The sequence below is a fragment of the Tauraco erythrolophus genome, chromosome 6 (genome assembly GCF_009769465.1).
Source record: "Tauraco erythrolophus isolate bTauEry1 chromosome 6, bTauEry1.pri, whole genome shotgun sequence".
NCBI lineage: Eukaryota > Metazoa > Chordata > Aves > Musophagiformes > Musophagidae > Tauraco > Tauraco erythrolophus.
Window position 1 is genome coordinate 61,680,625 of NC_141470.1, and position 14,194 is coordinate 61,694,818.

The 14,194-nt window shown below is 37.9% G+C and overlaps 1 protein-coding gene across 11 annotated transcripts in view; it reads right to left on the reverse strand.

Moving 5' to 3' along the window:
* The window catches only part of CDC42BPB (CDC42 binding protein kinase beta), a 102,919-nt gene that overhangs the window by 15,764 nt on the left and 72,961 nt on the right, over nt 1-14,194 (reverse strand). For 4 of the 11 annotated variants that reach the window (XM_086613543.1, XM_086613542.1, XM_086613552.1 and 1 more), the window contains 13 exons: nt 13,921-14,026; nt 13,221-13,345; nt 12,350-12,455; nt 10,593-10,741; nt 9,861-9,955; nt 9,694-9,773; nt 8,179-8,229; nt 6,957-7,046; nt 6,433-6,507; nt 5,931-6,036; nt 3,330-3,466; nt 2,607-2,746; nt 968-1,049 (listed from right to left, as the gene is read on the reverse strand). In XM_086613543.1, coding sequence (XP_086469669.1) covers nt 968-1,049; nt 2,607-2,746; nt 3,330-3,466; nt 5,931-6,036; nt 6,433-6,507; nt 6,957-7,046; nt 8,179-8,229; nt 9,694-9,773; nt 9,861-9,955; nt 10,593-10,741; nt 12,350-12,455; nt 13,221-13,345; nt 13,921-14,026 — 1,342 coding nt within the window. Of the gene's footprint in view, nt 1-967; nt 1,050-2,606; nt 2,747-3,329; nt 3,467-5,930; nt 6,037-6,432; nt 6,523-6,956; nt 7,047-8,178; nt 8,230-9,693; nt 9,774-9,860; nt 9,956-10,592; nt 10,742-12,349; nt 12,456-13,220; nt 13,346-13,920; nt 14,027-14,194 lie in introns of all 11 variants that reach the window. The other 7 variants (XM_086613544.1, XM_086613545.1, XM_086613547.1 and 4 more) reach the window with 5 other exon arrangements.

Sequence of the window (14,194 nt, forward strand, 5' to 3'; positions counted from 1 at the left end):
AGAAGTCCTTTTCCATAGTATTCGACATTTGCTAATTTGAGAAGAGAGCAGGTAGATGGTAACAAAAGAAATACATTTAGAAACAAGTAAGAAGACAATGAAAGTTAAAGTAGTAGTAAATTAAAGGATGAAAATCCACTGCAGAAAATATTTCTACAAAAAAGCAGAAAAGCCAAGCCACAGAAGCATTCAAATAGCCAACCCTTGAGGGTTGTAAAACCATAAAGGACCAAAACTGGGACTGCATGTGACTGTCGGCTCTTTGGCTTCCATGTTCCACTGGCTTGATTCTAAACGACTAAGGATCAGAGACGCTGAAAACAGTGCTTCTGTATTCAAATGCAAGGGATTATAGATATCGGCTACTAACATACTTTTCTCTATATTTTAAAAGTCCAGGGTAAATGTAATTCACATAAAACCTAGGAAATAAGTTCCTGTTACATACATTAAAGAGGATATTATATCTAAACTAATTGTTTTCTCTTATTTTAAATTTTTTACTGCTCTGCTTAAATATGAAATTAAGGAAACTGAAATTTCAAATTCCTTTTTTTATACAAGACAATACATGGCAAACTAGAATCAGTGAGCACAACCCAGCTTCAGCCTACTCTGTTATAGCATCAGTTCCTAAAGCAAGAGTCCTCCAAAGCTAAGAAAGAAAAACCAGGATCTGGTAATATCACTGGAAAAGGAGGCAAAAATATATTGAATTATAATCAAGAAAATAAAAATGCTAAACTTTATATACAAGGAAGTAACAAAGGAAGAAGGACTTTGCTCTTTACAATTCAGTTATAAGAAGAGTACCATATTGTTCTTCTATGCATTTCAGCATCCCTTGTAAATTCTTACACTTCTGCATAACCTCATAAACAATAAATATGGATAACATACTTCACTATGAAAACAAAACACTGGTATTTAACTTGTATTTTCTTTAAGAGTAAATTGGTAGCCATACCTTGAATATACAAGGGATGTCTTTACGAGTTGCGTGTATTACATCCGATGCTAGGACAGAGCTCACACAAAAATCTTCATCTCTAATAAGAAAGAGAGCAAGGCAATCACATACATGCACACGCTAACATTATTCAGCAAAATCTAATTGATATCATAGCTGTTTCAATAGGCTGCAATCTCCTAACACCGCACAGAGGTCACAACTGCCATCACTGCTTTGTTATGCTCTAACCATCCTTGACCCAAACAACTCACAAGCTTTAGTTATGTTTCTACAGCACTCAGTACGTGTAACTCAGTCCACCTAAAGTTAAGTGGGGTGGCTTTGTGTAGTTTTGGTTTACCAACCACACCTATTCTACAATTAGCAGCAAGAATATTGCTCTTCCAGCCCAGCAGACACATTAGAAATGAATAATTCATACCTCAATGTGTAGCAAGAGAGGGGCCTTTGGAAAAAAAGAAAAATCACATAAAAAGCTCTTGGCAACATAATTATAGTTTGTGGGATTCAAATAAGGGTTTTCAAAACAGCTAGATTTTATTCTCTATTACAGTAAAATAAACAGACATCAGAACAACTTTTGCATTTCAGAGTGCTCCACCCCAGAGGCTTGTCTACACAAGCCTTTTAAAACTGAATTTGACCAAGTTGATCACCATAATTGCCAATTTTAGTGTAAAGATGACACTAATGCCTGAAACTTGCCTGTGCTGGAATTCATAGCTGTGGTGGTTAATGTCTATTAAAACATCTAAGAATCCTCAGAAGACAGACTCAAAGAGGCAGTACAACAAGCAGATAAAGCATGGGACAGTTGCTATAATATCTGTCTGAGTTGCTTCAAGCAATATACTGATGTGAATGCTGTTATTTGCAATGCTTCCACGCTTCTGTGCCCGCTGCCAGCAAGTCAGAGAAAGCCGACACTGATGGTTCTCAGAAAACAAATGTGAAAATGGAACAGCAGTACTGTTGCAACCCCACAGTACTACTGTCTGGAAAAAATATACATCAAGGTGTTTGTGAATGCAAACTTTATATTCAACAGAGATAGAAGGTGCTGTAACTTTAAAAGCTATTACACTTTCTTGATATTTCCATAAATTGAAATAAAAAACCTTCTTTGTTACTCTGATCAATGTAAGTCTTAGATCTTTCGTAGAGTGTTCAGCGGTTCCAACGGTTCACCATGAAGAAAGGACTCCTGTGACAAGGTAGGGTCAGAGCTACTTGCATTGTAAATTAGTTGGTGCTTTTCTGAAGACGACTTCAGTTTTTTCTAATGCTCCTAAAACTACAGGCTATGGGATGATCTGTGACTCAATGTTGAGGTCAGAGTGAAGGGGAAAAAACAATCTACCAAAGTCTGTTTGTTTTCCACATGTGCATATGGAATTCTAGGAAGAAGTATGCTAATATTGTAAATATTACTGACTGTAGTGTAAGTGACTATAAAGTCATTTCAGTGACTTGTTGTTGAACCAATTCATTCAGCCTAAACTTAGCTGCAGTCTATATCTGCAACCTCAGAACAGAGCTGTCATGACCCATAAAGTTTCTTGTGTACTATAAATAAATGTTCCTGTTGAGAAACAGATACAGAGGATTTCTACTCTGTCATAATAATACAAACCTGAGATCCAAGACTTGACTTGCAACAACTCCAGGCTGGGTGGATTTTCCTTCAGGCACATCGTATAAGAACAGTTTACAGTCACAGACAACTGCATAAGCCCTCTGCCACCCTTTCTTAACTCCTGTAGGCTTTGGGACCTGCGTATAAATAACTGATTGCTTATTAAATGTAAGCACGTGTAGTAGATGGAGAAAGCAGGGACATTTAGAAAAGCTTATACTTAGATCAACGGAATTAGAACACGTTCTACTTGCCCTTCAAAACAGAGTGAAAAATGTCAAGTAATCAAGCAATCATTTTTCCTTCCTTAAGTTCAACCATTTCCTGTTACAGTTTAACAAATGTATCAGGTAGTATTAGGACAAAAGATGGGGCTTTTATACTCCGCAAATGCCAAAATGGAAGGACAGTTTACCTTTAGATTATGCTTACATTGACAATGACAGGAATTCCTCCTTAAAGCATGGGGTTTTTTTTGTCCCCCGCTGCTGCTTATGGACATTGTAGCTACTAATCTACTAACCTTTAGCTCTTGTAGTAAAAACAACTCTTTCTCCCACATCTAAAGCAACGAAGGTTAAGTAAGTTACATGGATGGCACACAAAGCCTTAAGGATTTAGCACAATTTAGGAGATCTGTTTAAACACAGAGGTTCCAAGCTGCACAGTTGTAAGTGAAGTTTAGTACTCTCCTCTTTTCCAAGAACAAAAGACTATTACCTTGACATAACCTTTATAGGCAGTTCCTATTCCTCTTTGCACATCTACTCCAAGAGGCCTTTTGGCTTGCTCAGGAGGTATGGGGCAGACCTGAGGTGCGCTATCCTTGCAGGAAACATGGCATGCAAATGAACACACTAAGTACAAAAGAGAAAATTGACAGTGAAATGCGTGTATGAGTCAGTCGTAACAGGAGATTAACGTAGTCTACCCGTACAATCAGCAAATCAATTAATCACACTGAAACTGGCAGTCAAATATTGCAATAACCCACTATGCTAAAGGAGTGAACACACCTAGATATCACAGGAGCCTCCCTGAAATGCTTTTATTTTCTTTTTCAAGCCTATTACTTCCATAAAGAGCAGGAACTGAGACCACATTTCAAAGGAATTTATGAAAGCATTTTCCAGAAGGAAAAGGAGTTAGTCAGCTCGCTAGTGTTAAGCAACAACTAACCCAGTCACAGAACAGAAAAAGTATTAATAAAGGAGGAATAAGAATTACGGGGCCATGATAGGAGACAAGATAAACATGGCAGGTGTTTAATTTGATCTAAGCATGCAGGAATACTGCAAAGACAAAAGTAAAACTAAACTGACCAAAAAAATAGAAAGAGCTAAACTATTAAACACAGGCAACAGACTTGAAAGCATAATAAAGTAGAAACCAGGGGACAAGGACTGAAATGCTATGTTGTGAAAAGGGCATATATATACACAAACATCTCTCTCTCGCTCTCTCTCTCAGAGTTCAAATAAGGAGCAAACATCTACACTAACTGTTGCATCCTTACTTGCCAGTTACAACACTTTGTACCACTTTGTGCTGCACCAGTAAGGGACAGAGGTCTTTAGGTCTCTTGTTGATAGAGCACTTCGCACAGAAGCACTACACAGGAAAAAACATCACGTGAGGTAGACTACAAGAACTGTGGAATGAATTAGCATGTATATCGAGGCACCTGGCGCACAGTTAATGGGCCAGATCTTTCTACAGAGATTTTGCCTGGTTGACTGCCTGTTTCCACCAGTAGCTTTGGGAAGGCAGTGGGAGAGTGGCACGGCACTGTGATCTATCCTGTGCTTCCTCCTAATCGTATTCTCAGAAGCGGGCATCTGGCAGATACATTATGCACATCTAGTCACCTTAATTACGAAGGGTCAAAGGATTCCACAAAATCTGGAAATAGCCTGCTTCTGCTAGAGCCACAGACTGGGCTACAAACCTCCTCCTTACGATGCCCAAGGGAAGAGCCAGGAAAGAGGGCAGGCCAGAGCAGGCTGTCTGGCTTGTTCTCTAAGCTACAGTCTGCTCCCAGGAGGACAGGGGTTACCAAAGAGTCATGCATGCGAAGTACTGTAGGTGCTCCCCAAGACCAGATAATAGATTCAGCGTTTTCAGGAAGCAACAACTATTTGGGACTGTGCATATCAAGGCACATCAGTTGCAGAATAGGGAAAATCCACAGAACAGAGCCAATTCCACAGGCTTCTGGAAGCCCAGCTGTATTTTACCATAGTCTCCAACACAAAAAAGAGGAGGAACTGGAAAAATCAAGTGATTGGGAGTGGAACATGGCAAAGTTTTGTTCTAGAGACGTATCTATTCTGGAGATATATCTATTCTTATGTCAATGTGATTCTAGCTTTTTCTGTAGATATCAAGATCTGGTGTAGAAGAGGCAAACTGGAAAACTAATGATGCAGAGCTTAATCAAAACACACAAGAAAAAAAAGAGTTGAAAGCTACACTAAGGGAAAAAGACTGTTTCGAACTTGCAGAAAAAGATGCAAAACAAAGAGTTCAGAACTGTCAGCAACAAGAGACAAAAGGCAGCTCCAGGGCAAGTGCTGGAAGAGCGACAGGTGCTCCTGGGGAAGAACTGCCACCAGAAGATCTGCCAGGAACAAAACCCTGAAGAGCGGATAAGGTAATCTGAATATGATACTGAAGGTGCCAGTGGAGAGGGTGTCACCAGCAAGAACTAAGCTGGGCACAGAAATACAATAAAGTTATTTATATTACAGTGTCTTCAACAGATTTGTGGACTACTTACTGAGTTCATGTCTCTGATCAAGATACAGCTATGTATTTTGAAATAAAAATACCTCCATATACTCAAACATGGAATTCAATAGTGACACATACATCAGAGAAAGCATTTTAAATAAAACTAATGAACAGCAAGACAAGCTACAGGCCAAAAAACCTAGCAAATAGTCCTCCCAACATCCAGGGTTTATGATCAGGATAGCACAAAACCGACAGACTCAGATTCATGTTACCAGAACATTCCCATAGTCTTCTCCACTACAGAAACAGGAAATAGTCCTGCCTTCCCCACCAACTCGCACTATAACAGCACTAATGGGATCAGAACTAACTAGTAATGCAAAAGAGAACCATGACGGCTTATATTAAATTCTTTGACTGTAGAATTCTGATGATGATGCAAAAGAAAGGAGAACCATTCAGTGGTAGCCATCCCTCTCTTACATTTCTCTCCCCAAAGAAACGGTTGCCTTAAAAGACGTGAGTGTTTTGGGATGATTTCTTCAGGGACTTGCTGAAAATACAAAGAAAGTTTAACTGACTCACCGTCGCAGGCATAACCTTGCCGAACCAATCCCACCATAAGAGAGGTGCAATGACTACACTGAGTAGGGCTTGTGAATGACTTGATATTGAGCTGGTGAGCTTTAGGCTGAAAGACACATTCGGGATAAAAAAAATAACAACTTTTCACTTTCTGAACTTATGCAAGCATCTCCCTTCACCACCCTCCACTATATCAGAGTACATGATGAAACTTGGGCTTCTTTTAAGTAAGGACAGCTTGTAAAAGGTGCTGTGAGACAACAGCAACAGTTTTATTTCCGACTGCATAAGACACTCAAACCTACAATCGAATATATTTTGTCTCTCTTCTGACAAATCAAAACCCATCAACTTGCATATGGAAACATTTGATTAAAAACACAGACCTAACAAACACACACATGACAAACCCAAACAGGACAAGAACAAACATGGAGGGCTAATTTACAAATTACATTTTTTTCCTTTGTTCTTTAGAACATGGTTAGCACAGTCCCCCTACCTTTGGTACAGCTAGAGAAATGGACTGAATGGTGGGGGAAGGAGCAGCAGGCATCCTCTGAAGCCGAATTGGTTCCTGAATCACAAAAAACTGTAATTGAGCAAAAGGAGGCTTCAAGAATTTGTTTCAAGATTGGGGTGGCAAAGCTTATTGTTTTCTGATTAATTTTTTTTCTTTTTTTTTTTTTTTTGAAAATTATCAAAAATTTAATCATCATAAACATAGTCATTCTGTTTTATAGAAACAGATTGTGTTTTAAAGCACTCACAGGAAAGCCTGCACACTAACAAACAAGTAGCAATACAGAAAACATATGAAAATGAGGTACATCAACATACATAGAGGCAGTGAAAAGGTTTCATTTGCAACTGTCCTCAAAGCAGGTGCAATTAACACTGACACATTGCAAATAAGCAACATTCAATTCTTCTTCTTCATAATGACTGCTGCAATATGTATTTATCATGAACCAAGAGAGACTTTCTAGTGAATTACTCTTCAGGGGAAAATAACGGCTCTCTTACTTCTTGTTGTTGCTCTGCAGTTACAACTGAAGTAGATGGTGAAACTTCTGACTTGGGACCCTGCGTTTCTTGCTCGCTAACAGAACTGGTCTGCAAAAGTGACAGAAAACATGTTAGATTAGATACCACAGATCTGATGAAGTGTTCTCACACCAACAAAACGGAAAGAAAAAACAATGCTGATTTCTATACGCAGTACACATACATCTAACAACTTTTCACTCTGAAAAAAAAAAAAATATTTCCTCAAAACAGATCCTGCCACCTGACAGAAAAGCTGTAAAGCTGGAAGTACTGAAATGCGAAACCTCATAGTAAGCAGCATAAATGCTGTAAACAGCCGCCTTCTCCCAGCAAGGCTGTGTCTAATCTCTTGCATGCAGGTATGGAATGATGTTTGAGAACCTTGGCAATCATCCATAAAATAGATTATTTCTCATGGTAGCTTACTACACTAGGGTTTTTCTAGCACACAGCAGCCAGCAACTCTGCCACAAATAAAATTCTTAAAGCAGTACTACACAGTCTTTTTCAAAGTTCCTAAAAAATGGCTGGCCTGTGTCACCAAAAGAATCATACCTATTTAATCACACTGTCTTATATTTCACTAACATTAAGACTAGCATCTATTACAAGCCTTCTATTAATTTCACACTTAAATTAGCAACTACTAATTGCCAGCACAAGGGGGAAGTATGCTACAATTCCAGAGCTAAAGAAGCTGGGTGTGGAACTAGGATACTATATTACTGTACTCTGAGGACATCATGAAAATCATGATTAACAAACATCAGATCAGACTTCACATCAATGATGTAATTAGCACTAAAGGCAACAAGTAATGAATCACTCACTTCCCAGCCAGTTTAGACAGGAAGATGGCACAAGTTCAGTTAGCTCACTAAGTATGTTCAGATATTTGTTATTTTTTTTGTTGTTATTAACTGATTGGTAGGGCTGGGCCATTTAAGATCAAATTGTACCATTATGTAATATGAACTATTTAAAAAAAGCTAAGTGTGATTCAGCTTTAGCCATATAGGTAGTCAAAATATAAAATAGTAAGCCTGTAAATAGGTATTAAAAGAAAACTAAACTAGCTCTATTTAGTGGATTAAGTTACAGAGAAGTTAAGGAAGTAAAATATCTAGTTTTAGAGGGCCATTTTTACTATGACAGATCACAACAAAATAAGGAGACAAAACTACTAGCAAAAACTTACTTCTTCCCAAAAGGCTAGCAGAGAAGATGTAGACGAAGAAGAAACAGAATCCTTTGTTGTAACAGATATGAGGGATAAAAACGATCACTTATCACCCACAGGAAAACTTCAGATAGAATACTAATAGGAGAGCTAAATAAAATGTTTTATATGGCCAAATGATATTTATTCAAACTAAATTAACCCAGAGCAGATGACATGGACTATCTTTATAAGTACACGTGAAAGAAACCTGTTAATGGAAGTCATTAAGTACAGTATCAGCAATTGTAATGTAATTCATCAGAAAATGCCACCTGCATTTCCACAGCGACTATATATTTATTGCAGGATCTGTAGAATGGAATCTTGATTAGTTACGGGCTTGATATTCTACATGTTACTGCTTTAAGTATATCTGGTACTTTTTAAAGCAATGTTTTACAATATCAAGGTCAGTAGATAAAAATTACTATTCAGATAGTAGCATATATCATCTTTTTTGCTTCCCCCCCCCCCCCCCCCCCCCCCCATCCATATAGCATATCTTGCTGCTTCAGCAAGAAAGCCAGTGTGGACATTTTGTGACTAGGAACAGCACATACACAAAGTGTAGTACGTAAATATCACAGCATGTCCACAGGCTCTCTTATCAGCAACAGTGACAATTTTGAAAAAAAAAAAAATATAGAAAGTACACATTTCAGATATAAAATCTGACCAGACTGATGAGGTTTTAACCTGAGCCCCTTTAACTCAGCTCCATAAACAAAACAAATTATTCTTTCCCATTCAAGCTCTTGGTTTTATCCTAAACTGCCTACATGTTTTGCAAAAAAACATCCCAGAAAATCTTCATGGATCAAGAGTTCATGAAGTAATGAAATGTGATTCAATGTTGCATTTAACAGCTGCTTCCTCAGGGAACACACAAATCTTTTGAAGCAAAATGTTCACTTGGAGCTCTGATTTGTATGATTAGTTTTCTACGGATCAGAGGGTGTGTCAGGATAAACTTATTACACCAACATCTGTGGGTCCTCTGATTCTTTTCCCAGCTCCTTCTACTCTAACCACGCCATTAAGATCTGGAGCCAACAATTTTACATATCTGTCTAAATACTCCTTGAACTGTGTGAATACTTTTCCTTGTATTAACCAGCATCTTCCAACTGCAAAGCATTTAATCCCTTAACAGGGTGTGCCAACCTTCCCCAAAAGCCCTCAATAGATATTTATTTAGCCAAATGTTTGAGATTAACCTAAACAGAAAAGCTAGAAAAGGAAATAATTAACGTGAACTTGTGGGAATTATTTCCCAAAGGTGTCAGCTTCTCTACAAAATGTCAAGCAATCTGATATTGGGCATCCAATTCTGTGTCACGCTAATTTGGCTAATATGCCAGATCCAAATGCACCATATAGTGCCCAAGTCTTACTTTTATGTAATAAAAATATGATTCAGTTATCATATTTTTATAGTTATTTTAAATAATAACTAAATATTTTAAATAGTTATTTTACATAATAACTCACTCTGAAAGTCAGATCACGTGCAAGAGGTGAGGTGTTGAAATACTCAAAAATGGAATCTTGAAAGTCTGGAAGTTTGAGACCTAAAACCCAAAGCAGAACAGGCTTAGCTAACAGGCAACATAACAGGTGGTGTTAGAACTCTGTTAAAAACAAAGTAACTTAATTACCTGAATCTGTTCTATATTTTTCTTCCAGTTTTTTCTTCAAACCTTCCATCTCTTCCAACAGTTCCCTATTTTTTGCTTCTGATTCCTTTAATTTGCTAAAGCAACACAACATGATCAAAATGCAATCTGAAATATCTCAAAGGCAGGATTGTCAGTGCACAGAGTTGTTAATTTCTGGTTCTATATCTCAAGAGTTTTGGAAAATGCCTTTTTTTCTTTTTTTTTTTCTGAGGTGTGGTGGTGGTTTTTTTAAATTTATTATGCTTTTTTTTAAGGCTGATTAATTTTATTTCCCCCCTGAATAGGCACCTCACTTTTTGACTAGACAGTGAAAATTGTACTTGAGACTCCTGCTATCATTGCAGATATCTCCCAAACAAAAATATTCTAATAGTAGCTTGGCTTTTAATTCCCAAGAATGTATCTGCTCTCCAGTTAGTCTAAGAAAAGGTACTGAATTTGCTCTGAATTTGCTCTTACGCTTTTTTTCCCTTAGGTGCCCGAGATCTGTATCTTATTACAAAGCTATTCACAGCAGTGAAATGTTTACTGAAAAATTTTTTTACAGTTCTCATTTGAGTATGTAAGAAGTGTGTAGCCTGTAGAATTGGACCTTTCTGGCAAAGTCCAGTATCCCAGGCACAAAGGACCATTTTAAGAAAGTTGTTACTATTCTAATCAGCAGGTTAGAGCAGTACATTAAAACCCAAACAGAACTAAAGCCCTCATTACCTTTCAAAAGATATGTTTGCATCTTTAACTTTTCGTAGCTCTTCTTGAACTAGTTGCTTGGCACGAATTTCTGCATCAAGGGCAGACTGTAATTCCAGCCTAGCTGACATATCCAACTTCTGACTGCGACGCACTTTCCAAAGTGGATCCTGTTGCAGAAAGTTACTGAATTTTAACTGTCTAAAAGTGTTTCTGTTCTTGTTGAAAAACCAAAATTAGCTTTCACACTGGTTCAGAGAATGCTCTTTTAATTACTTATGGACAGTACACCTGCTGCATGGAAATCAGTTGATAGTCAGACTTTGTTACACAAAAATGAAGTAATGAGCAATTTTTATACTGGTTGAACCACTAACACAATATGCTTGAAACCAAAACGCTGGATCACTAAGCATGGAAGTCAAACTGAGAGAACTCATTGAAAATGGCTAGTTTTCATTGTCCAATCTAGAAAAGAGTATAAAACTTGCAGCAACATACTGGGCTTTCAATTTAAGGTAAAACTTACTAATCTAAAACCAACCAAGAGTGGCAAAACCATGAAAAAAATGAAATAATCTGGGTCTTGAAATACCCAAGATACCTAGAACATTTGTCTAAACAATTCTTAGACTTGCTAAGTAGTATACACTATACTTCTGCATACATCATGCAATTCCACCCTACTACCCTCAAAAGCTGATATTCTGAGCTTTTCCGGCATTTTTCAGCACCAACTACATTTTTGATATTCCCTAGTAGACACCTCTCTAATCAGACACGAACTTGCAAATAACAGTCATGAAAATGAGAGACTTTTTTTTTTTTAATGTTGAAAAATAATTGCCTTAGATCAGGTTCTGCTGAAGTTACAAAACCAGCTGTAATACAAAGAACATAGAGCCTTCTTTATTCTGGCAGTAGCTAAGAAGAAAACACCAACTACGTTTGATTCGCTCTTTCTTCCTATTAAACCTCTCAATATTATAATTGTCTCTTGATGATGTAGGCAAATGTTAGCTCATAGAAGTCATAACTTTCTCTTACTCTCTCCTATTCATAGGTTTGGAAGGGGCGAGTAACTTATCTGTGTAAACCAGCAGCAGACAGACTCTGTGCATGGCAGACTGTGCTGACTGGCATTGCTAGGGACACGGGCTTCCACATCTAGCTGCAAATGGCGCTCTCTTTCCTCATGCAGGTGTTTAGTACCTGCCAAGGCAAAACAGTGTTTTCATCTTTGAAACCATACTCCTTTGTGAGAGCTCTTCTATTTTGCAGACTTTTTTTTATGAATTGACGTCACTACTGTATGGGAAAATTATGGCACAAGGTCTCATTGTTCTGCATGTAAATATAACTACATGCTCTCAGTGTGTCACCAGTTTGTAACAATATCAACCAGCTAATACTTATTCACAAAAGAAAACTTACTTTGTCATCTCCTGCAACAGTAATTAAAATTATTCAGTTGCATCTAACATGGTGAGGTACATTTCTGTACTCTCCCCTTCAATGGTGTAAGTTATCGTTTCTTCTCTCCTTGGTAGTGCTTAAAGCAGTTTGTGATGGCAGATATTAGTATGAAACAACTGCCCCCTGTAATTATCCAATTCTGATCAGATTACCTAGATGGATTTCACAAGCAATAGATAAAAACTAGCAAGCGGAACAAAGGATTTATTAGAAAATAATTCTGATTGTGAACAGATAGCTGAAGCTAAAAACGTAGCTTCTTAGACACCCCCAGGGTAACTGGATGCTTACTATTTTCTTACCAGTGTTCGTGATCCCAGACTGGAACTTCTCAATGATTCTAGTTCTTCTGTCATCTTGGAAGCTAATGCCTGGAGATAGCCACGAGCATCCTTCTCATCACTTACCCTGTTGTGCAATTACAAAAAACTGTTACTTTACAGTTTCATGGCACCAAATACTGTACCACCAAATAATCAGACTGTCTGCACTGGATTCAGGGACGTAACAGAAATGGAAAGGGCAGGGAAAACTCTCCCAACAACAGAAAACTGAATATATCTTAGATTGCCTGCTTTAGATTTTTCTTTTATCTGATTCTCTTGATTGTGGCAGTTGCTAGGGAAACTGAAGTTTCCCTTCCACCATCAGTAAGAGTTCTGCAGAGATTCACTGTTATTGTTTGGAACATGATCTACATATTGCTTGCTCAATTTTTATAAGGGCTACCTTCAAGTCCTTCCTGTCTTCCTGCAAATACTTGCACACAGCTTGCTAAAACAGCAGATAACAGAGGGAAGAACTGAACCATGAATTTAATGCAAATGCTTGTCTAGTGCAGCTAGTGAGGTTCTATATGTTAACATGGACCTTTTAAATCATGACCAGCCTCCTGAACGAATCTATCAAAACATTATTTAATGATCACTTTAGAGACTGAATCAAGTTGACACTAAAGCCCTCTCCTTCATATTTAATGGCATCTGACAATTTCACTTGTCATTACCACTCAGCAATACTAGCAAGCAGAAGAGAAACAGTTAATCATCACTCAGAAGTACCATGCTTTTGTTGATCCCAGACAAAGAGAAAGGGTCTAGCTATACGTTAAAAAAAGCTAATCAATATTTCAAAAGTTGAAAGTGGCCATCTGGATCCCTAAACAGCACATACCATTGAATAATTTCTGCAATCTGAGCTTCCCAGTGAGCAACAGACTCCTTCTTTGCTGCTAGGTCTTGGAGCTCATCATCTAGCTGTCTGTTCTGTGCTGTTAATTTGTCCACAAAGGAGCAGAGCTGAAACAAAAGATTAATTTCACTTGTGACTTATGTCAGTTTCAGACTTTTTACATATGTGTATGTCTACACACCTATAGAATCTGAACAAAAAAGACCACTCTGGACTACCCAGAAGTTCTAACAGAGAAGAAACAACTGGAAGAGGTTCTTTTTTTGTGGAACTGGAGTCTAGCTCCTGAGCGTAGAACATCTTGCCAGTTCACACAAAACAATCCAAAACAAAGGCAAAGAAAAAGCAAGTGTAGAGGTCCTTGAAAGGAATGAGGTTTAACTGTAAGCCACCAGGAAGGCAGGAAGTCTTTGTAAACGCTCCTCTCTGTGCGGCCTTCATGAAGAAATCAGAAGGTGGTGCCCTCTGAGTTGTGGGAATCGATCCCACGAAGAGCAGTACTGAGATGGTAAGTTACTATTTAGTCAGATCTCTGACACTGGCAAAAATGACATTTGTTTTATTCAGATACTGCCTGAACATTCACAGATCCTGTTCTGATCAATGAGTAGACTATTTCAACATCAGAGAGTAACAAAGTAAGAATTATATTTTGCTTAAAAACGTTTCCTAAAATAATTACCCTCTCATTTTCTGTTGTTAGCTTTTTGTTATCTTCCAAGAGCATAGACCTTTCACGCTCGTATTTCTCTTTCATTGTTCCTATTGCTTCCTCCATTTCACTGTGCCTAAGGAGAAGGACAAGAAATAGAAAGACTTATACTGTAACACTGCTGAACCTGTAGACTGGGATTTTCAAAAAGGAATAAACAGAGTTGAGGTGAAATACCAACCTGCACAGATACCTATGCAATTCAATACACACAAGAAATCCATAGTTGATGAATCATGCCCAA